At 37.2% G+C, this 24,223-nt stretch overlaps 1 protein-coding gene across 4 annotated transcripts; it reads right to left on the bottom strand.

The window, feature by feature from the left end:
• Positions 1-2: 2 nt before the first annotated feature.
• LOC110457185 (histidine N-alpha-methyltransferase-like) lies at positions 3-22,397 on the bottom strand. 4 transcript variants are annotated; one of them, XM_021508340.1, is made up of 9 exons: positions 21,212-21,341; positions 16,924-17,123; positions 15,934-16,072; positions 12,954-13,056; positions 11,498-11,604; positions 10,700-10,777; positions 9,999-10,175; positions 8,829-8,885; positions 3-93 (listed from the first exon to the last, which is right to left on the bottom strand). In XM_021508340.1, the coding sequence occupies exons 1-9, from the start codon at positions 21,264-21,266 to the stop codon at positions 83-85; spliced, it is 927 nt and encodes a 308-aa protein (XP_021364015.1). In that variant the 5' UTR covers positions 21,267-21,341; the 3' UTR covers positions 3-82. The 4 variants fall into 4 exon arrangements, with proteins under 4 accessions (XP_021364015.1, XP_021364014.1, XP_021364012.1 ...); XM_021508339.1 differs by lacking the exons at positions 3-93; positions 21,212-21,341 and adding an exon at positions 22,295-22,397 and having other exon boundaries at positions 6,466-8,885; XM_021508337.1 differs by lacking the exon at positions 3-93 and having other exon boundaries at positions 6,466-8,885.
• Positions 22,398-24,223: the final 1,826 nt, after the last annotated feature.

The following is a 24,223-nucleotide window of genomic DNA, read 5'->3' as shown; positions in this document are numbered from 1 at the left end:
CCGGAAGATACTTTGGGATTGACGTCAGACCCGCACGCAATGCATCCGCAATATCCATGATACCAATTACATGTACATGTGACTAGCTAATGCCTGCAATTTATAAATAACTCAAGAATTATATTTTAAAATTAACAAACAGCAATATAGCATTGCACCGTTTAACGGCGTTTCAACTTAACATATAGTAGTAATCTCTACATTCGACTGAAAGGTGAGATTAATATGTAATCCTTGCCTTCTGTTTGATTTACTTCTTAAATTGGTCCTTTAAACGCCACAGTGAAAGCACAATGTGTTATATATAATTAAAAACCATTGTTGCATAGGCATCATATGTAGCCGTCCAATAAGTTACCTGTAGCTGTCTAATACGTACACAAAAGAATCCACTTATTGGACAGCTACAGGTAACTTATTGGACGGCTACAGGTAACATTTTGGACAGCTAAAGGTAAGTTTTTGAATGAGCACATTATTATGCTATACAATGAAAAACATAGTAATAGAATAAATGTGAACACAGAAATTAAATATCAACATTCTTAAAGTATATCCAGTATTTATATTCACATAGTCATAATAATAATAATAATAATAATAAACTTTAATTATTGAGGATACAAAACCAGTTAAGCAAAGCTAATCTTCCACAGGGTCCTCTGTAAGTAAAATTGGTTAGTAAAAAGACAAAGTAGTTTCACAGCAAATAAATGTACATAAAATAATTATCACCGTTACTACTAAGACATAATTGTTGGTCTTACTAAAACAGCAATTCATATCACAGTTATTTCATAATTTAAATGGTCGTTCAATACAATTACAATTACAATCACAGAAGCAACGATAGCCAGGTGCAGGTGCTACACAGATTCTTAAACATCACGAAGACGCAAATTCCCATTTACACAATCGTTTTATTGGAGTCGAAAGACCCTGCTACAGCACAAATAAAACATATAAGCACACGTACAATACATAGCAGATCTACATTATACAATGGACATCAGATTGACTTTACATAAAAATACACGATACCCGTAACGGATGCAATTACATTACGAATTTAATACAATACATTTGAAATACTTATACATGCTAAATTATAGAATTTACCAATTTTACACATGAACTTTGATAATTACGAGATAATTAAATAGTACCTTATATTAAGAATACCTACACTATCGCTCCGACAGGGGTCTAATGACGAGCTCTACGTATAATATACGTTGCCTACATAATAGGTCTGTGGTTCTAATGAAAAGAAAAATAACAAAACTTAATATATAGTAAACATATTTAGCAAATTACTTTTAAAATACTTTAGTGAATTACAGTTTCCATAAAAAGATAATGGAAACCACACCCAAAAATACGTTTATCAAAGAAAGATATTTTAACTTCTTCAAATATTCTAACAAATGCAAACATACTAATTCCATAAAGGTTACCCTAAAATATAGTATTTCAAATAGCTCAATACTAATATGTTTCCAACACTTACTCTGAAATAAGTCGAGTTCTGTTCACCGCAGTCGGTATAATATTTGTCGGTATTGACTCTACGTCTGGTCTGGTCTCTGTCCAGTGCGGGCACGAGCTGACATGTGATCACGTGACAAGACATTTACATAACAAAACAGCACATGTAACAAACACTTGAGACACACGATGACCAGACAAATCGGTTGGACGAGTACGAGAATCGGTATATAAAATTGTTAAGTACGTCAGACATACGTACAACTTAAGCCTTCTAACTTAGACAATACTATATAGTTTAATAATTTGAATTAAACTCTTACAAAAATAACCTAAAATAAATAGCACTGCCACAGTCAGATTTCCCATGTACTACATTTTTACTATAGGTTTGAATCACGGAACACTCTTTTTACATGAAACATCCGTATAGATGCATTCATATCCAAACACTTTACTGAGAAACACATTTCCAGCATTTATTGTAATTTCCTTTGAATTCGTAATTTTGCAATAACACTTTGGAGTTGAGGGCAGTTGAACTCTTGCGTTTTTCCCACAATTTATGTGCACAAAATTTCTTTCGTATCATCCCTTGAGATATTCGTGTATAATCCCAGATATATAGCTGTGTTATATCTTTCATGAAAATATTTTGGAGGTGGTGTTAAAATCTTGAATTTTCTCACTTTAATTGTGTGGTTTAATTCTTTCATTTCATTCTCACACATACATATTTCCAGAAATATACTGTAATCACGTTCTTCAATAAATCAGTCACCTTGTTTGAATTTAATCCATTTCAATACTAAATTCTACTCGGGCATATTTACAAAGTATGCTAAAGGACAACACTGTCCTTTATTGAATTAATATCCTTCGTGGTTGATTGCACATACTGAACAGATATCGAAACTGTCCAAACTGTCTATTATGTTAAATATTTGACAGGTTTCGGCTTATATCCTTTACGTTAAGAAACAGATCCAAAAGTGGTTCTGTTAATATAACTACAAGTTATAATAGCGTGACAGAACGTTCTACCTTATCTAAGGGCTAGTGTTCTTTATTAACATTTCCCTCTTTCATAACAATGTTTGGTGAACTGTTTGATAAGGTTTAACGATCCAACTCGTCGTCACACACCTTAGTTCGTATCTAATACTACTACAATCCCAGGATAGATTAGTAACGATGTGCAATTAAATATATCAAACGATGGTTTTAAAATAAAGAACTCGACTGTGATATTAATTAGGTGTACCGAATCATGTGTACACATACATAGACAGTGGGGAAGTGTGTTACGCCACGATTTCTCACCCCGACACGATTTTTCACCCCGACAAGATTTCTCACCCTGTGAAATATCGTGCTAAAATAGCTACGTTCAAAACACGATTTCTCACCACTGCAAAACATACGGGCACAGGTGACCCTTTTTATCACCCGGCACGTTTTCTCACCCCAGTTCCCTATATTAATTTTGGTTTGGTCGGATGGATTTCATCCGTATTTTTATTTTACAACAATGAAATAAGTTTTTGTCACCTCACATTAATCAGGCAACAATAAGTACTCAGATTCTAATGACTAAGATAACTAAAGCAAAACTGCCTTGAAGAACACCTTAAAACAACCGATTCACCAACTTCATTCCAATCCATAAAATAGAACACAGTGTATACCCAGGTAGCCCTATATGCTTCAGCAAATCAGAGACAGCGATGGCAACGGACAAAGTTGAGCAGATCGGAAACAATAAGTCCCCTAACTTTGCACTGGGGCTTTAAAAAGAAGAAATGTGCCCTTTGGTAGGTGAGCTAAAAGAAACTTTACAGCCAGAAAAAAGACACTACAATTACTCCTACACCATCTGATCAGGGCTGTTGCAAATCATTTGGCACATTCATAAAAAGGCTGGATTTATCAACATAGAAAAACATTCTCCTTCTTCAATTTTAGACGTCAATTAAGCAAATTTAAAATTGCTTTGATTATACACCGTTAAGAATACAGTGAAATCGTGTAACACTGACATTGTGACCACGATATAAGTATATACTCAGGTGATATCACGAAACAGTCTCTATGTGATCACGTATTTCTATAAGGTTGTAATCTTAAACAGGTTCTGATGTAGAGCGTTGTTTTATATATTGTGTCATCTTGGTGGTATCTGTTTGAAAAGACACCTTGCTGATCCAGTAGTTTATGTAAATATAATAAGTTGTAACTGAATGATATTCAAATTCCAGGTATGTATTTTTACAAAATAGAAGAAATAATAATAGACATAGAATGATTTACACCTCTATCATGCTTTGTAGCGGTAATTTCGAGTGAATGCGCTTGACTGTTTTTCCCAGTCCCTCTACCAAAACACGCACAGGCCAGCTGGTGGTAGTCACTTCTGGACTAAGTTAACCGTGTGATTTAACTAGTGTTAAATTCTTGTGATGACGATCCCTTTCAGTACGACACATAGCATTGGGTAACACGCGCCAGTTAAGTCAATACGGTAGGTAGGATTTTAAATGTTCAGTTAACTTGTCTTCGGTCCTACCTTTTTACAAAACGTGTACAGATACATTTATTAAAAAAGATATCGAAGGAAATATTTTATTGGTGGGCTTAAACTTACGCTCAAATCAAATTGTATTACTGCACCATATGATTCTTCAGTAAAAATATCAGTAGTCAACATACAAATCAAAGCCCTTGTAATCTCCCTGTAGGTACTCGCCGCCTTACCTTATTGCTGTATTGAGGCACTGTTACAGTGACATCATCATTGTTTACCTAGTTCGGCTTCATCATTTTGCTTGTGTGTCCTATTATTATGGTAGTATTGACAAATTATAATGCACAGTAAATAAACAAATCAAACAGTGACTATATTTTGTCCCCAGCATTGCGGGATTACGTTTTTGAAAAAGAATCTATTTATACCGAACTTTAACTTTCAAATACGTCCGGCCGCTTTCGGCTAATGGTACAGAAATGAATGATAAATGCTTCGATTGTGTATCACACAAAAGTGTACCGTGGTGTACACATACGAAGTATAAATACTTCAAACATGTCCAGCCGCTTTCGGCTAATGGGACACAAACGAAACATAAATGCTTCAAATATGTCCGGCCGCTTTCAGCTAACGGTACAGAAACGAAGTATAAATTCGATTGTGTACCACACAAAAGTGCACCGTGGTACACAAACGAAGTATAAATGCTTCGTTGGTACACAAACGAAGTACAAATGCTTCGTTTGTGTACCACACAAAAGTGTACCATGGTACACAAACGAAGTATAAATGCTTCAAAAGTGCCTGGCTGCCTTCGGCCATCTTTACATACAGTACACAGCCAGAAAGATCTTCCGATATAATCAGTGGACTTAGAACACAGTATGCACTCATGCGTGATATAAAAATAATCATGTTAAAAACGTAGCAGGATTATGATGTGTAGGGAGAAGGAAACGATAGGTCAATGTAGGACTGGGGAAGTTGTCTTTTATGTGAAAAAGACAAGAGCAGATATCGGAGTTTTCAAATAGAGTCTTAATCTGTTTGCACTGATATCTGTATACACTCTTTGCACTTGCGTAAGTGACTCTGTTATCTCGCTCTGTTGTGGTGATGTACTATGATGTTCTGTTTGGTGCTTCCGTACCTCATATTCCTAGCGATTATAATACCACAGAAAAAAGGGGAAAAAACGTAAAATAAAGTAAAATTGATTTGAAATGAAATTGATATGTTATTAACCACAATTTAATTTTGGAAATCCACATATATTATACCAAATACAGAAAATAAATATGTGTCGATTGCAGCCACACTGAACTTTTCGTTCATTTATTATGTTTACACTTGACATCCTTTGATCCTAAATATCAAAACGCATAACTGAAATTACTTAAATTTAATGAATATCAAAGCTTAGATATATTACGAAAGGGCATCAGATAGCATAAAAGCCCTTCTACATCTTAATTCATTCTCGAGGTAGAGAGGGGGAGGCATATCCTTGATTTTTAATCATAGATTACTCAAATAGAAGGCGTAATTTGGAACTCTAAAGTAATAGGCTTTTCTGTTGACGAAGGCGTATTTTACGTTTAACCTTTGAAAGTCTTTGTTACATTGTCAAAAGGAGTGAATATATTTTTTTCAAAATCACATATAAAGTAATAACAAATTTGACATATTTATCAGGTGACCTATATATTGACTTTTGTTATAACAAGTGCAAACCATGAAGGAATCAAATGTTTGTAAGAAGAGCATAGTGAAAGAGCTAAGTGAATAAAACCAGTTGTGTAAAACAGAAATTTATTGATTTATTGATTTCTTATTGTCATCACAAAAAAATAGTGAACAAGCTCTGGAATACAAAATCAGTTACAACTTGGAACAACCGCAGTTTTTTAAGCCGGAATGTTACTATCAAAATAGGGAAATTTCACGATCGAAGAGCAAAATACGTCACGCTTATCGTACAGCTTATAAGAGAAGATCACGGTAAACAGCGGATATAGACATCCATATGCAATATATAACTGTTTTTGTTTAAAACAAAAAACAGCATGTGATTCATTAACAGACTTCATATTCTATCCATCAGTATCGACCAAATGTATCATGACTTTTGTCAAACATTGTCATCATTGTTGAAATATGAACAAAACATATTCAACAATTCGTAAGCTATGTCAGATGTTGCTGTCCTATGACAAATTTGGTGCTCTGTAAACCTCATAAAAAGTGTTTGAATTTGTTTAAGAGGTATATTTATGTTCCAATAGATATACAGAATAACCTGAATGGACTGATCTATGTAGAATACAATACATCTCCAGCACACACGCAGGCATACACACCTAGGGAGATATTAGCCAGATGACATAGGACTAGTAGTAAGCGTCTGATAAGTCAGCTCCTGATATATATATATATGTGTGTGTACTTAAAGTGCTTTAGAGTGGCTTATTCTAGCTAGATAGGGCGCTATATCAAATGTTGTACATAATAGTGTACATACTCTAACGTGTAAACCTTCGAGGAACAAAGCTTATTGTAGGTCCAATTTTGTAAATACCTATTTAAACTTAACCTGTCTAAACCACATTTATTTCGAAAAGATCATTTGTCTTTGGTCTCAGTGGTATGAGGTTTGGACAAGTGCTCATATGTATATAGCTATTCCACATCTGACACCATTGGTAGCGTCTCTACGTCTAACAAATTGTGAAGTGTTTTTCCCCTTCTGCCACCATTGGTTGCAATCTCACTTTTAACATCATTTGTTGTATTCCCGACTGAGAAAAACAGTGAAGTCCGTCGAGACCAAACCTGATTAATACTTTAGAAACTTACTACTTTGAATATAACCGTAAACTTGCTAAAACTAGTTAGGTCTTCTACATCAATTAGTTTCAGTTTAATAAACTGTAATAGGACAACCGTGGGTAGAGCCTGTCCAGCGTCGATAGATGAAAGTGACCGTATAGTAATTTCGGTTTCCCCCAAAACTACCGACAAACTGACCCGCGGAAATCCCCAAGAACGTCCAGCTGCGTCCGTAGATGTGAAGGATGATCCGAGTTATATACCAATCAACACCTTGTTTCAAAGTTACTAACGTTGATTACACATCACACGGCTAAGGTAGCCGTTAAAACATGGCAAACAATACGTACATTTAAAACAGTATACAGTATAAAAGACAGAACAAAACCTACAGTGCATAAAAATAATGAATGTTTACTAAACCTATATACGGTACATGTATATCAGCCCCGCGTGGTAAAATAAGGCCTATATTGATAATTGTACTACTCTATACATATAACGGTGAAAAACACCCCCTCCAGGAACACTTCCTTATCCTAACGTTCCCTAACGTGGGTGTACTGTTTTCAGTACATCGGTAACACTGTTTTCAGCGCCTCGGTGGAAGAGTTTTCCCCTTCCTGATATAGCCGGCATTCCGGCCACGCAAGTCCCCGATTTTGCCCGTGTATCCTCTTTTATACCCCAGCGTCCTGGCCCTATGTGACTGGCTTAATCTAAAGTGTACGCGCAGTGGGCCCAGAATCTCTTCCAGTAACTCCCCGTCATCCGGTCATCTCAAAAGTAAACACCAATGTTAACAAATAGACTGCACCAGTGATATCCGCTACATACGCCGATAGAATAGCCGTACCGTATCTTTAGTTACATTAGGATGGCAATAAAGGGATACACATAGAAAGCAGTAAAACAAACACTTAGGCTAGTAACCTGTTTTCCCACAAAACATTTGAAAACTGAATGTAACGTCATTGTCATCCTACAATGTCACAACATACCGACGAAGCATGGCCGAAAATAAATTGTGCTAGCCATGTAAAGTATATAAGACGTACGTTAGACACATTAGATAATATATTTATTAGCTTTCACATCATCCATATTTCGTACACGTTTTGCTTGTTATTCTTGTTTGCAATGTACATGTAGATAATATAAAGATATTTTCGTTATTAATTTATAAAATTAGATAATAAAAGGTGAGTATAATCATCATTACGAAAAATGTTCAAAGCAATTTCTCTCATGTCAAAGGAAACTTTTTTCTTGTCTCCAGCTACCGATCATAAATATTGATTACGCTCTTAAGTAAAGACTTCTTTGTTACGTAACTCTTTTAATCGCACACTTTGATTAACTCTTGTCGCGGTGATTTATAACTTTGAAACATCATTCAATTTCAATACATTTGGTTTGAGATTTACATGTTCTTTTATTTCTAGGTGTTTTATCTAATATATTTCTTCATCTATCAATGTTTAGTTATACTTTTTCCTAGTTTTGTTATGTTAAATCTGACTGCCTGAGGTATATTAGCCATGCGTATTGTGGTAAAGTTCAAAATTCTTTCACAGAGCTAAACATTTCTAAATATATATACTGACCCTGACAAGACCTCAATAATCTTATGATCGATATTAAAGATATGCATAGTGTAAAGTGTCAGTTATTATATCAAATATACATATGTCATAATACCTAAATGTACACGTAGTATAAATCAATACATGTATATAAAACAACCTATCCTAATAGCTCGCAAATGTTGTCAAAATGTTTGTATCAGTGTAGTATAACGATCATTTACATACAGTTAGCCAACCCACTATAATATGTGGTTGTCATTTTGGCTTCTGAGCGGAGAAACAACAGACAGCCACGTGGTTGTCAGTGTCAGTCCAGTAGTTTTCTAAGTGCAGTCCCCCACATGAACCTAGCGTACGTATCTGGTTAATGTTGTATTTACAGCTCACTCCTTTACCTTCGTGTAAATAAAGTCTCTCTTCCTTCGCTAGATCTATGGTAATTCCTAGACCGGCTGAAACATACAAAAGAAACAATTTCGGACATTGTAGAATATTCCAATAGAAGACAAGAATGAAGGTACTAATTTTAGATATTCAAGATCGTCGAGTGATATAGCACTAAAAGGAATTCAAAGGCGAAACGAACTTACAAAGAGCGAAACTGGAAAGACAAAACACGGAACGAAATATATCTAAACCTGCACTAAAAACATAAAAAGCTAAACAGACTTCTCAAGATGATATAGCAGTCGAGTGATATAGCACTAAAAGGAATTCAAAGGCGAAACGAACTTACAAAGAGCGAAACTGGAAAGACAAAACACGGAACGAAATATATCTAAACCTGCACTAAAAACATAAAAAGCTAAACAGACTTCTCAAGTCGATGGAGCGTTTACTTTACAAATTGAGGCACCCGTCCTAAAGGGTATTTGTGTCTATATATGTATCTTACTTGTTAGGAAAATGATGTATATATATGTTTGAAACACTTGTATTACATGGCGATAACTGTGATATTGCGGGGGATACATTGAAGCGTAATCAGTGTAACATGTAAGCCTGTAGTGAACTGATGTTACAAATTGAGGGGATATGTATAGTATTTTCAATTATCTGTTTTGTATACTTCAGCCATCTTACTGTGTTAATAATGTGAAACCTACTGTGTTTATATACAATTTCCAGCTACCAATTACCGGACATTTTGTTACGGTGATATATCTACCTATATGGTGGACATGATGCTCTAGAAAACATACAATGACAACAGCGATGACATCGAAGAATATTCAAAAATAAATAATTCATTTTAGATTTGCATCAACCTCGAGTGATAACGCACATAATGGCAGCACGCCATAGGTAACGCAGGGGAGCCCTATAACAGAAATGCATCATAAGCTTTCTCTTAAAACATGGGAAACTGAACAGAGTTTTCCGGAAGATTAATGGTATTATGTACGGAATTTGGTACCTGCTATACAGGACATTTACTTGAAGCACTACAATACTATTTACATATACTTTAACATTCACAGTAATGCACGACGGCATGTTAATAAAGTTTTACATATCCATTATACAACCGATAATTGACCTTTTTTGCACGGTGAAATATCTACCTATATGGTGGACCTGATGCTCTAGAGATTCTCCGTAGACGGTGACGTAGCTAGTCTCCTCTGGTATATCACTGTGCACATACTCTGCTTCGAGAACTAAAGTGTCCGTGCTGATTGCACAGCCATACTCCCTATTCAGGCGCCATACTGCATTGAGGTACAGGTCTTGCGATATTCCTGTAAGTATAGATCAGTGTGAAGGATTAATCATAATTAAGCTTCACATTACATCTTTAAATAAAACTTTTTGAATCATGTGTCATAAATGAATGAATGCTTACATTTCTTGTTAACAATAACTCACTTGACTAACCAAAATCCTTGAAATGTTTCATGTTTTGAAATAATTTGAATGTAGATGCATATTTCAACAAACAAAAAAGTAGATAATCTGAAAAATCCGTTTCAAAATATATACCGATAGCATCAGTAATTATAGTTAATGCATAACATTATGAGTTGAAGTAACTTCATCCAGGTGTAAATCATATATCATTTGCATTTTCCGACTAAACCGTATTTATATTTTCAAAATTCCAGGTTAAAAGGCCTACACAAAAAATGTAAGTTTTGATATCTGTCGTCGAATTCGAATAAAATAACATTCGTTTCTTGACACATACTCCCTCTCTACAATTGAATTCGCTACGACGTCGATATTGTTTATTACCTGAATCTTTGCAAATAATTGTTGTATATACCTGTGGGATCGAGGTATGCGTTTTCTATCTGTTCTTTATCTTGTGATACATCAAGACTTACGATTAGCCGACATCTGTCTGCAGAGAAAAGGAAAGTATAACAAAAGTGTTGTTCCGTAGTGATGGACATTCAATATTCCTTTTGTCTCAAATCCTTTCGCGAATCACTAAGGTTCTCTGTACGCCATCCTGACCTCAAATGGTGTAATAAAATGTTAGATACCTGTAAATTCTGCTTTGAAAATTATGGGGAAAGAGGAAATAAAAAAATGAAGAAATATAAGTATATGTAGAATGACTTTATAGTCACAATATATACATTCGTTTAAATGATAATCCGTTATCGTCATTAATTTTTCATTGATCTGTTGACAACTGAATTAACAAACGGTATATGTGCGTATTACTTTAAATCATTTTCCTCACGTTTGCGATAATTTTGTATCTGATTGAGAGATGACCGCAATGATTATACCATAAGTGAAAATCAGAATATTCTGTATGATTGATCAGTAGGTCCTCCCTAGAAAAGGTCGATGGGACATACGTTTGACTTCCAGTAACAATAGTCTCTCACAGAAGGTAGGATATCTTTTAAACATTAATGTTCAGACTAAATTTTGTAGTCAAAATGTGAATAAAATTCTAATTAAACGTAATCTAATCAGCAAGGAAATCCCTCTTAACTTCCCGCTTCCACCTTTTCCCTAGAATGATATCCGACCTCGCAAGACATCGCCTTCAATAATTCAGTCAAAGTGGTCACTGCCTATAATCATTTGACAACAAATCAAGTACCTGTCATAACATTCGACAACAACTTCAACCGGCGTATTTGGTCCTCATAACTTTGGTTCTGGAATCCACCTCCAAGCCACGTGATAACCTTGCTCCCCGACATATTTCTAGAGAAAGAACGTGGATCAGTTCAGGTCTTTATCATAAGAAACTAGTAGCAAAGAACTCTGTGATTACAACGGTTCATTTGTTTTCAATTACATAAACATGGGTGTAACGTGTGAAAAAATATATTCTTACACGTATTTTATATAGAAAGCAAACATGTTTCCCACCAAAGCGAGATAACATCACATTACATCTCCAGCACCCACGCATGCATACACACATGGGGAGATATTAGCGAGGTGGCATATGACTAGTAGTTAGCGCCTGATAAGACAGCTTCTTCGAATTCCTCAAAATTGTATTGATAAATGTATATGCTAATTTATTAATTGTATATGTATGTACTGTAAAGCGCTATATCATATTTTGTATATTTATTACAACAATTTTTCTTCGACATATGTACAATTGTTTCCTCAGTCATAACATTTGACATCTTTTCAACTTTGCATTGACGTCATATCAAAATTGCATAAAAGTGATTTTTTGATCAACTGCAAATATCTACTACCAACCAACTTACATCACCTCACGTTAATGAACAGACAGATTATTTTTTGAACGCTTTTTCTAAAATCCGTTCAAGTAATACATGTGAGTTTATCGAAGGATTCTTGTGATTGAGTTCCTTCGTTACTAGACAATAACTGTCCTTCAATTTCATCAAGAGATTGTGATTTGCTTTTACTATCTATGCTAGAATTGGAGTACTCCTTGATAACAAGTTTCTCTGTCCCTTAAACATAAATCCAGTTCCTGTTGTATCTATTTTCACTGCTTTGCTTTATGACGGTTTGGCCAAAGTAATGTTAAAATATCCCGTCTCCAGCTTATGACTAACGATGTTTAGAATGCACACTCTCTACCCCGAGTGTAGGGTGGGAAACGAGTTTCACAAAACTTCTGACTGAGGGTAGAATTTCGTTATCCAACATGATATAAATGTTTAGTAACCGAGGCTCACTAATGCTCTCCTGCAGGTCGGGACTGAGAATAGGATACATCCGCTGTTACCCACTGCATGTTATAAAAATCATCTCATTATGGGAACCTCCTGAAGAAATGCACTCTACTTGAGACCTAAACAACTATTGAGACAATACTGGTCATGTCCCATGAGGACGTATACATCTTAAAACTCCATATGAATGTTATCTGACATGATGTCACTATATCATGATCATAAAGATATACAAAGATACCAGTACAGTTTAACGTTTTCCTTCAGTAACCCACAAAGACCAACCATGTGTGGAAGAATGGGTCAAACAGCGAAACGAAAATGGCTCATACATTCTACGGCCATTTTATTATCTCGACTGTTTTTAAACATCTGTCTCTTAATTACCTCAGTCGCTGTATTCCCACGTCATAATCCCCCGGGATGCTATCAATGGATAACTTGCTTCCATAAATCTCAGATAATTGCTTCGAAGTCTCGGCAAGAAATTCTGAATAACAAAATTGTATAAAAATAACATATCCACCATTAATTAATATTTGGTGATAAAAGTGTACAGTACTAGTTTTTTAAAAGGCATAACAGAAAATATACAAAGATACCATAAGCCAGTGAAGTAAAAGTATAAAAATAGTTTGATTTAATAAGCCTTTATGTAAGCGTATGCAACGGTCATTCACGGGATATCTCTTAAACTGGATGTAAGAGACGAGTACCATCGGTTTGTTTGTTTTGGTTTTACGTCATCAATAAAGGTTAAAAAGTATGAAGGCGGCAACAACAGTTGATAGATTCATTCGAATGCCGTTTCAAATTGTAATTTCTGAAATAAAATAAACCGGACATGTTAGTATGGCCATCGAGTCAGTTATAGCATTCTGAAGATTGGTTATGCATGGGTTCCAAGGGAGCCTAGCTGAAGTGAAGTAGTAGTTAAGGTATGAAATAATAATAACAATATACAATATTTATATAGTGCCCTATATCATTTGCAAATTTACTCTAAAGCGCTTTACAACATATGGATACTAGTTTTAGTTATCATTGTTTAAACAAACAAGAAGCCCAGAGGGCCTTATCGCTCACCTGAATATGTTTAAAACAATTGATATGAAGTAAAGATATAACACTCCATGGTAGGTGCTGTAAGTACATATGAAATTTCAGAAAGATCCATCCAGTCCTTGAGATATAGCGAGAACAAACTTCAAACAGAGCCCCACCCCTAAATAAGAATAAAATCCCTTAATCCCGATGGTCGAAGAATGATTTTAAAGGTTTTACCTCTATTTCTCCTATTTGGCCCCGCCCTTTTGCCCCCTGGGAAACCACATCCACAGCTTATACAAAATTGAGTCCCCTTGGCCCAAGGATGCTCCAGACTAAATTAGGATAAAATCCCTTAATACTTATGGTAGAAGAAGGATTTTAAAGGTTTTACCTCTATTTCCACTATGGGGCCCCGCCTCTCTGCCTCCAGGGGGGTTAGACACGCCATTTATACAAAATTGGTTCCCCTTCTACCCAGGATGCTTCATACTAAATTTGGACAAAATCCTGTAATTCGTACAGAAGAAGAAGGTATTTGAAAGATTTGCTATGTTTCCCCTATTGGGCCCCGCCCGTCTGCCCCCAGGGGGGCCACACTCACTGTTTATACAAAATTGAGTCCCTTTTGCCCAAGATCCTCCAGACCAAATAGGGAATAAATCCCTTCATCCCTTTGGTAGAAGAAGAATTTTAAAGGTTTACCTCTATTTCCCCTATTGGGCCCCGCCCTTCTGCCCCCAGGGGGGCCACACTCACTGTTTATACAAAATTGAGTCCCTTTTGCCCAAGATCCTCCAGACCAAATAGGGAAGAATTCCCTTCATCCCTTTGGTAGAAGAAGAATTTTAAAGGTTTACCTCTATTTCCCCTATTGGGCCCCGCCCTTCTGCCCCCTGGGAGACCACACCCACTGCTTATACAAAATTGCGTCCCCATGGCCCAAGGATGCACCAGACTTAATTAGGATAAAATCCATTAAACCCTATGGTATAAGAAGGATTTTAAAGGTTTTACCTCTATTTCCCCTATAGGGCCCCACCCCTCTGCCCCAGGCGGGGGGGGGGGGGGGGGCACACAACCACCATTTATACAAAATTGAGTCCCCTTGGCCTAAGTTGGGTCCAGACCAAATTTAGCGAAACTCTAATTTAAAAAAAAAAGCCGTTCAGGACTAGAAGGTTTAAAAGGAAAAGTTGACGGACGGACGACGGCCGACGGACGCTACGCCATGACATAAGCTCACTTAGGTAAGTTAAAAAGGCTTACAATCACCATTATACATTCAGCAGGACGATACTCATCTCAATAAGCACATACATGAATAAATAAAGGTGGTATGTACATGACATCTGTGCAAAGAGCCTAAAGTGCAGGCTTGAAGAGAGTTTTTTCCACCAAATAAAGTATAGAACTAAAGTCAGCAGTAATTTTAAATAACAGGCATACATCCAGATATTGATATGTATTTATTTGACGTGTTTTTATTGTTACAAGCACACTTGCTGAAACAGCTGGTCCGACATATCTGCTTGTTTTTCTCAGGTTTAAATCCGGGATATTGACATGTTTTCACTCGTGTATTTGCTGGTCCGCTACATGTCTGTTTGAAACAATCAAAATGTTTTGATTTTTCCAAGCGGTGTAAGTAAATAGCATATCATGAATTGGGACAACAATGTCCATATGTTAATAACCTTTTGACTAGAATTGTTCTCCAGTTAAACACTATACCATATTTATTACTTAATTGGAAATGAAATGCATTTAAGCCTGCTACACTTGGTTCATATCAACAACCAAATGATGATGAACCTTTCACAATGTCGTTTTCCCTATATAAATATCCTTATACTGTTGAAAATAAAAAGATAGTTACTATGTTAAATTCGTTTTTGAAAGAGTATTTACCTGTATGAGGAGAGGCAATACTAATGCTATATATAATTACACCAACTACCCTCGAGTTTGTGTTTGATAATAATAATTATAAAACTGAAATGTGCTATTTATCATCTTAAATGTTATTCTGCTCCTTGTGTAATGTTTCAAAACAATCAATAACCACATCGAGGTGGATAATGGCGAAATGACTCTTATCTGATGTGGAAGTGTTACAATTTATCACTCTCAAACGTAGATAAATCCTCATTAATCGTAGTCAGGCATCTGGCGGCTATATTAGTGTACATCCATGGGTTGTTGTTTGTTTTGTTTCATAATATGTAATTCTCTGTATTTACAAGACTTTTACAGTCTGTGTCAACCAACGCTATTTCAAATGATCGCCGTTATTACTATATAACAATGTCATATTTACCCTCTGATATATCAACCGGTGTGTATTTCACACGGCCGTGTCTCTGAAGTAGGGAGTCGATAAATAGTCGAGTTTTCTCACTATTGCCACTGCCCATGTCAACAAGATCCGGAACACCAGATCCTTTAGGTAATATTTCCTGTTTCAAAGACAACAAAAATCCCTTGTTGAATTTTTAAATAATAGATTCACATATCCATAGCATAAAAATACGTTAGGTTTGATAATCACATATAGACAACCTTTGCAGATATTAAACAACGAAGCTAACAAGCAATTGAAAAATAAGATTACGATCAATAACAAATGAATGGAATTACCCGATACACATTTTGACCCCGCACATTTTTTATATTCACGTGATACCTCTTATCTAAAATCACTCTTTACTTTCTAATCCGATTTAATTCTTCGGTATTTTAAACTCTCAAATCATATGATATTTTATAACTGATGTAAGATCCTGTTTGTATATGTGTGAATGTAACTTCTTTTCGGCAGATGTATGCATTGACCCGAAGTTGTGATAACATTTTTTCTGGTAGTAGGTTTATATTTTTTTTAATCTCAAAGTTAAGGATAGTCTCTTCTTTTCTTTGAACAATATATTTTTCTGATATATATGTAATTTTGATATGCTACGTGGCCAATAATACAGAAAGACGTACCTTTCCAAACCGTCATGGGATTTTATGTCATAATTGATATATGTGCATATTGGATTTGCATTTCATTTTTCCAGATCCAAAAATCCAGATCTCAAACATATATTCTATTTCTTCGGATGAGGAGTTATACATAAGAATCCAAATTAATTATTTCACAGATTTTTCAAATCAGCTGTGACTGACCCTGTTTTAGATACCTCTCAGTGTATCTCATCTCTTGAATATTCCCGATAATAGAAATGTTATGTCTAAAATGGACTAACGGAGACATATCTCAGTCTTTGTAACTACTGGGAATAAATCTCTATGCTTGGAATATTACCTTTATATGACGTTCGAGAATGGATATCTCTGACTTGTAAAAGTAGTAGTAGGTGTTTTCAGAGAGACATCTGTCGTTGTAGACGGAGCCTGCCTTGTCGTAGCGGTACCAAACAGGAAGATACTTTGGGGTTGACGCCAGGCCCGCACGCAATGCAACTGCAGTATCCATAACACCAGTGTAATGTAACCCACACGTGACTACAAAGAAGAAAACTGTGATTTGTAGTGAATCGAGTAATGCCCTATCATGCTAACAGGCGATCAATGCAAAATTTACCTGTACGCATGGACCGAACAAGCTTTTAGGTGACCGTTAACAGTATGACGAAACAGATATGGTAGACCTGGATCAGTCAAGCAGGTCTACACAACTAGATAAATAGGCTACAAAGCGAGGACATTTTGATTGCTGTCACTTAATTCAAAGTGTATCTTTTAGGTAAAAGGAACTGTAATGCCTGTTACATATATGAATGGTTATGCCTGGTTATTTTGAATCATGACATTTGTCATTCGTTAAGGTATTTTATACAGGCTCATGTCAGTGTATATAGTATGAGATGGGCTCATAACTTTTCCTCAAAATGATAGAAATATGGAAGTTGGTTGGTATGCCCATGTCAAGAACAATGTCAATAATGGCCTTTGCAGAATGTTTTGTTGAACATATTGTTAACTTTGTCTGAAAAGTAACAATTTAATACAGACTTTTAGTGGCACAAATTGCAATGAATAATGAAATTAATGAAAAAACTTACCTTTACATGCATTCCTGAAGTATCCAGGTATTAAATTTAATCGAGAAAAATGTAAGAAAATGTGTCAAATCTCTAGAATAATAGCATATATTTCCACTGAATATATCACAATTGAGCATTAAGCCAACAAGGCTTAATGAGGTTGGAAAAAAGCATGCAAAGCGATTTTCCCTGTACGTCATTCAAAACACTGCAGATCAATAGCCTTGTTAGCTTCTTGAATATTGTAAGATATCCGATGAAAATACATGCCATCATTCTTGAGATTTGAAGCATTTTCTGACATTTTTCTCGATAATAGCCAATACACGGATACTTCAGGAATGCATGTTCAGGTAAGTGTTTTCATGAAATATAAGATTCCATGCAATTTTGCGCCACTTAAATTATGCATTCAAAAGTTACTTTTCAGACAAAATCATGAATATTTTCGACAACTATTTCCGGGAAAGGCAATTATTGACATTCATCTTGACATTGGTATACCAACCAACTTCCATATTCTTCTCATTTTGAGGACAAATTATTAGCCCATAACATACCATATATACTGACATGGGTCTGTATGAAATACCTTTGGATTAAAATAGGAATTTGTTATTAAATGCTTTATTTTAAACATGCTAATTGCGGTTTGGTTTTTTAATTGAACTGTAAATGGGTTAAATTTAAATGGAGATAATTAGGCCTAAATACTATAGGGAGTTTTCGTTCCAAAGACACAATTTCTCTTTATTTCACCATTTGCTTCATACATATTGCTAGAAACTCAAATCAGATCAATTTTGAATGTTCTGCAATTCACTTGCCTTTTCGTTGTCAAAATTTTGAATTTGAATGTTTTATTAATATGAGCTATATTGAGCATGAGTGGGTTATTCTTACATGTATGGGCAAACTAAGAGTTTGTAGCACAGATGTGTGAATAATGTGAACCAGTTATGCTTAACACGACACTGAAATATGTAACGCTACCTTTTGACCACAAACGTTATCTTGTTTAATGACACTGATTTTAAAATTAGTCGAGCAAACTAATTGTATCTAGGTTTAGTCCGTAAGTACTCGTTACTCATCCTTGACTCGGCACATGTAACTGATAAGGAAAGGGCCATCAATTGGACACATGTGCCAATAGACATTAGTGTGAAGGACTACGGACATATATATATATATATACGTAACAGTTGACATGATTTCTAAATTGTTGTATAACACTGTCGATTGTACAAAGTTTGGAACCCATCTCTGTCACGGACAAATCTTCACATGGTCACACGCGAACAGTTGTCTCCCTTCTTATCTTATCTCACGTTTCGTATAAATGTTAGTATCCAACGATAACTGTCAGAGCCCCAGTAGCCTATGGACACTGCAATAAAGATCTCAACAATTTTGGTACTACCATGAGTATCTACAATTGGTTGACCTCGCATAGTTAACACAACTAAAGCAGACATAGATGAGCAACAATTATCTGCAAAAGTTATCTGATTTAACGTCAGCAATTAATAGTCAAGGCGTCAAATATTAGATTTTTCATTTCGATGGGAAAATTAAAGCAAAGTTCATATTATATTAAAAGTATTGAGAAAAATACATTACTGCACAATCGTATAAAATAGTTAGCGTATGAAACAAGCCGCGGAACAATAAATGGATATCCCGGTAGACAATCGGCCGGTAATCAAGCTCTGACAAGAGGTAAGCTGTAGTTAGAAATTGCAATTAACTTTTCATTCCCAACCTTTCAATAATAATAATAATATACAACATTTATATAGCGCCCTATTTAATTTGTAAAATAACTCTAAAGCGCTTTACAACATATGGATAATAGGAATGGTTATAATTGTGAAAACAAAAAACAAAGGCTTGCAATCACTTTTATACATTTAAGCAAGCAATGTGCACATAATTAAACAAATAAAAGGGTGGTATTTACATAACGTCTTTGCAAAGATTCTAAAATGAAGGCGTGAAGAGGTGAGTTTTGATGTCCCTCTTGAACTTTGCCAGGGTATTGGATTTTCTAATTGCAGATGGTAAGCTATTCTACAACGTAGCCGAAACCCTTCCAAAGCATCTGTTTCCGTAGGTCACAGTACGAGATTTTGGGACACACAACAAAGATTCTGACTCCGACCGCAGTGATCGTGACGGCTGATACAGGGTAACAAGCTCCTGTATGTACTGAGGAGCTGTTCCATTCAGTGCCTTGTATGTGTACACCAGAATTTTGTACTGCGACCTGTATCGTACAGGTAACCAGTGCAACGAATCGAGCACATGTGTGATGTGCTCTCTCTTTCGAGTACGAGTAACTAGCCGTGCTGCAGTATGCTGGACCCTCTGCAGACGACTAGTTAGTTTGTCAGATATACCACAGAGCATGGCGTTACTATAATCCAACCGAGAGGTAACAAGTGAATGCACCAAAATCTTGCATGCATCTGCAGTTAAAAACTGCCGAATACAGCCCATGGTCCTGATCTGGTAGTAACAGAATTTGGCAATAGCGTTCACTTGTTTCTCCATATTCAGTGACCTATCAAAGTATACCCCTAGGTTTTTAACAGCTGGAACAGTCTCAAAAGTTCTGGCACCGACTTTGAGCTGGAAAGCCATTGTTTGCTGACAATTTGGGCAAAAGACGATTAGTTCCGTCTTTTCCTGATGAAGCTTAAGCATGTTGGCGTTCATCCAGATACTGATATCTGTCAGACAAGCTTCCAGACTTTCTGAGACGGTATTCCAACTGTCCTGTGGTTTGATGACCATGTAAATTTGTGTGTCATCGGCATAGCAATGATAGCGAAGGCTAAGGCGACGACAAATCTCTCCAATCGGTTTGGAGTACATACAATATTTTCGTGGTCCTAGCACCGACCCTTGTGGAACCCCGAAAAATGTCATGTGATATGTTTCATCTTGCCTTTCTTGTGTTTTTTCCCTCCCTTACCCTTAAAGATAAGAATGTAATTGAAACATGTAGCAGGCACAAACATTGAAATAGGTTTGTAAACATTGTCCCCGGTACATTTTCTTTTCGGACCGCGGCGGTGTCAGTATATATACAGTGTGTGTTATAAATATATGAGAAGAGACACTTGACATGAAATTGCGTCGCTCAATGATGGCTGTTAAAGCGTGAAGCATGTTGCTGTTTAAGTTGGCTCTGTTTTTGGACAAATCAAACTAGGTGGTCTTCACGTGTGACAATGAGTCATTTAAGCATCGAACTGATTTCAGTTGGCATACATGGGCAATATGAATGTTAACTGGACAAAGGTAAAATCAGTGAAGCGCTAGCGTTGGATTTGCCTTTTCCCAGAATTCATATTTCCTCTGAATGCCAACTGAAAACAGTTCAATACTTTTCTTGTATAGAAAATGTTCAGTCTCACAATATTCATTTCATTATATAAATAAAGGAATGAAAAAGAAAAAAACTAGCCAGCAACATAATATATTGTGTTTGAAATTAAAAGATAAACAATATAAACAGTTGAAATAAATGTTATTTACCTGTCGTGAAAGCAGCAGCCGTAGTGTGATTCCCAATCAAAAATATGGACAACATTTATAGTAAGTGTGTCAAATGGCATCAATTACACCTTCAGACAGCTTTTAAAACAAGATTGGCGTGGTGATATCATAAAATGCATTCATAAAAAAAGGGAATGGGAATTTATTTTACTGTAACAAATATTATTTCACATTTACCTTGACATTGGTATGCTAACATTTAGCTTTTTGTGCCAGAATGAGGTGTTACAATTTTTGTTTGACAAACGTCCTTGTTTTTTCGGATTTTGATATGTTTATAGCTACATGTATGATATTTGTTATTTTAATTTATTTGATGTCCCAGCAGCCTACGTAATGCCTCGGAGTACACAGTACGGTGTTCCAAGTGGCCATATATGAGGCAGACAGATTTAAGTCGAAAATAAAACATGTCATGGTATATCTCTGGATTAAAAACGCAATGGGTCTGCTTTAACCGGAAAGTCGACTGCTCGGAACGGACAGGAGGTAGTCTACATCGGTATGTGTAATTGCATGATCGCTAAACTCGACGTAGATTCAGTATGATAAAACCTGCTGATCCGATGGACGCCGGGGAGCCTTTCGGTGTTACATATACTCCCATAGAACGACACCTCCATCTAGACGGTTGTCCAACAGGTGCTCCGGTGATACAAATCGAGCAGTACCCATATGGTGCCAATGAGCTGATACACAACCATAACTATTTCAGAGTCATTGCAGTTGCCTTTGTGCTAGGAAAGTTTTAAAAATCCGAATAATGGATTACCCAATAAGATCTGCTTTTTTATTAATGTATTCGTGTAAATCAAGCTGTAAATATAATGCATCTACAAAATGTGTGATAAATATAACTACTTGTACAGGCCATATTACTTAAATATAACAACACGTGCGAATAGCACACGATAAAACATCTTGTGTCTCAAATAAATATGAGGATTTTTCATTTCAGTAATAATAACCATAACTTTAGTATAACTTTAGTATGCATAAATAATACCTACACCCATCTTTGAAGCCCAAAAACAAATGATTCAAATATCCCGAACTCCCTACCGTGACGTTACCCATTACCCGACGACAGAGCCACGGAGTGATTTCCAATCCCTCTTCCTGCCTGCTGCCTGCTGACGGCCCGGAGCTAGCTCCATATCAAAACTTTGTTTTGTCGGATTGGTTTGAGTGTCAAGTCAATTTATTGCGCAGTTTGTGTGCTTTATACCCATCTGCCCTTGTTACTACAATTATTTGTTGTTGAAAATTATTGTTGTGCCTGATTCGGCCGGTATTTTTACTCCACGTGTGCCGTTGGTGTGCCACGCGGTTCGCCATTTTTGTATGTAAATTTCCGACCTCTGTTTATTTCAGTGACGGCTGTTTGTTTCGGCAATTCATTTCACCGTTTCAGATTTATATTACGGGTGACATTCTTTCTACGTTGCGTACGTTGTACTATCGTAGTTAATAATTTTTTCCCGTGTTTTGTCTGCTTGTAAACATGGCTTACTTTCGCTTTGGAGGGTATGTCTCGGTCTGGACAGCGACGAGGGACAGCTCACGGGTATTCCCATTTCTTCGGGGAACAGGACCCTCATGATGCTTGTCTCCAGTGTCGTCCTCGCAGTGAGATTTTGCCTTGTGAACTTTGTTCACAGACTGAATCTCTGGACAAGCCGTTCATCGTTCCCAAGAGACCCTCAGCTTCCCGTAAGCGAGCTTCTTCTGCTTCTTCCGGTAATCGAGGGAAGCAGAGAGGTAGGGGTGGTGCCACCAGCTCTCTGGGGTCTGGTGGTACTGTCTCTGTTCCTGTCTCGGGGGGTCTCGCTTCGGCGAGTCCTCCCGTGAGCAGGAGGTGTCCCTTTCTGTTCAGGAACTCCCTGGAGTAGGGGAGGGGCAGTCCGACCCTGGCTTGTCACAACCCAGGGTCGAATTGGCCGGGAACGCCCGTAAGCTTTCGCACTTGCCTTCGGGTAGGGACTAACGGCCGCCGGTCACTGACTCTGTTAGTTATCCCGGCATTCCAGGTGGTGCTGTCGTTGGGGACAGTCTTGGTGCCGGGCCTGTTCTTTCGGGTTCAGGGTCTTGTGTGACTACAGACTTTCTTTCGGGATTGTCTGTGTCTACCGAGACCGCAGTTCACTAATCCCGGCACCATTTCTGGTCAGGCTTACCCTCCCGGTCAGTTACCCGGACTCGGTCCAATTAGGTCCGGCCCGGGGTTTCATTCGGCGGGGAACCTGGGGGGTTTTCACCCAGGTGTTGAGTTTTCTGGACAGGGGGCCGGTTTTGGCCTCCGTTTTCCACTGGCTTAGGGTATACGGGTGCCTGCGGGCAACCATCCTTGAGCCGCCCTTACCAGCCTGCGGATGGTTTTGGGTTGCGGCAACATCCCGTCAGTTATGGGCTTAGCCCGTATATGTCCGGGTTTCCATCTGGAGGGAGTGGCTGTCCACCTTCGCCCTCGCGGAATAGATTTTCACATCTTTTTCGACGATTCACTCATGCTCCACCTAGTGAGAGTCTCTGGTGCAGGACACCCGGTTGGTTCTAAAAGTCTTACTCAAGGTCGGCTTCATTCCTTCTAGGGAGACTTTACATCAGGCCTATCCAGATTTTTCTCCTTGCCAACTGGGTCCCTTCTTCAAGGAATTGGGAAGCCTGGCTTCCTCTGAACCAGTCGGTCAAAGAGGCTGGTGGACTCATCAGGACAAGGTTCCCCGAGGGGTTCCTTTGTCCAAGCCGGCTCCCACTATGACCCTGTACACTGATGCATCCATGAAAGGATGGGGAGCTTACCTCGACGGGCATTACCGGTCGGGGGAGTGGTCTGGGGAACAGCTCTCGGAGCACATCAATGTGCTCGAGATGAGGGCTGTTCTGTTGGCTCTGCAGTCTCTTCGGGATCCTGCAATACAAGGTGATTTGTGTGGCTACGGACAACTCTACAGTTGACGCGTATCTGGAGAGACAGGGAGAACCAGGTCT

This window comes from Mizuhopecten yessoensis, unplaced genomic scaffold, assembly GCF_002113885.1.
Source record: "Mizuhopecten yessoensis strain PY_sf001 unplaced genomic scaffold, ASM211388v2 scaffold9035, whole genome shotgun sequence".
NCBI lineage: Eukaryota > Metazoa > Mollusca > Bivalvia > Pectinida > Pectinidae > Mizuhopecten > Mizuhopecten yessoensis.
Note: the sequence above shows the minus strand (reverse complement) of the source record. Positions and strands in the feature narration are given on the sequence as shown.

What these genes read in the sequence shown, in the direction of transcription:
- LOC110457185 (XM_021508337.1), bottom strand. Translation starts at nt 21,266, where the DNA reads ATGTTGTCCATATTTTTGATTGGGAATCACACTACGGCTGCTGCTTTC. An exon ending in GGCTGCTGCTTTCACGACAG is followed by an intron (nt 17,124 to 21,211) that starts GTAAATAACATT and finishes TCTTCTTTGTAG; the next exon opens with TCACGTGTGGGTTACATTAC. An exon ending in TTCTCGAACGTCATATAAAG is followed by an intron (nt 16,073 to 16,923) that starts GTAATATTCCAA and finishes TCTTTGAAACAG; the next exon opens with GAAATATTACCTAAAGGATC.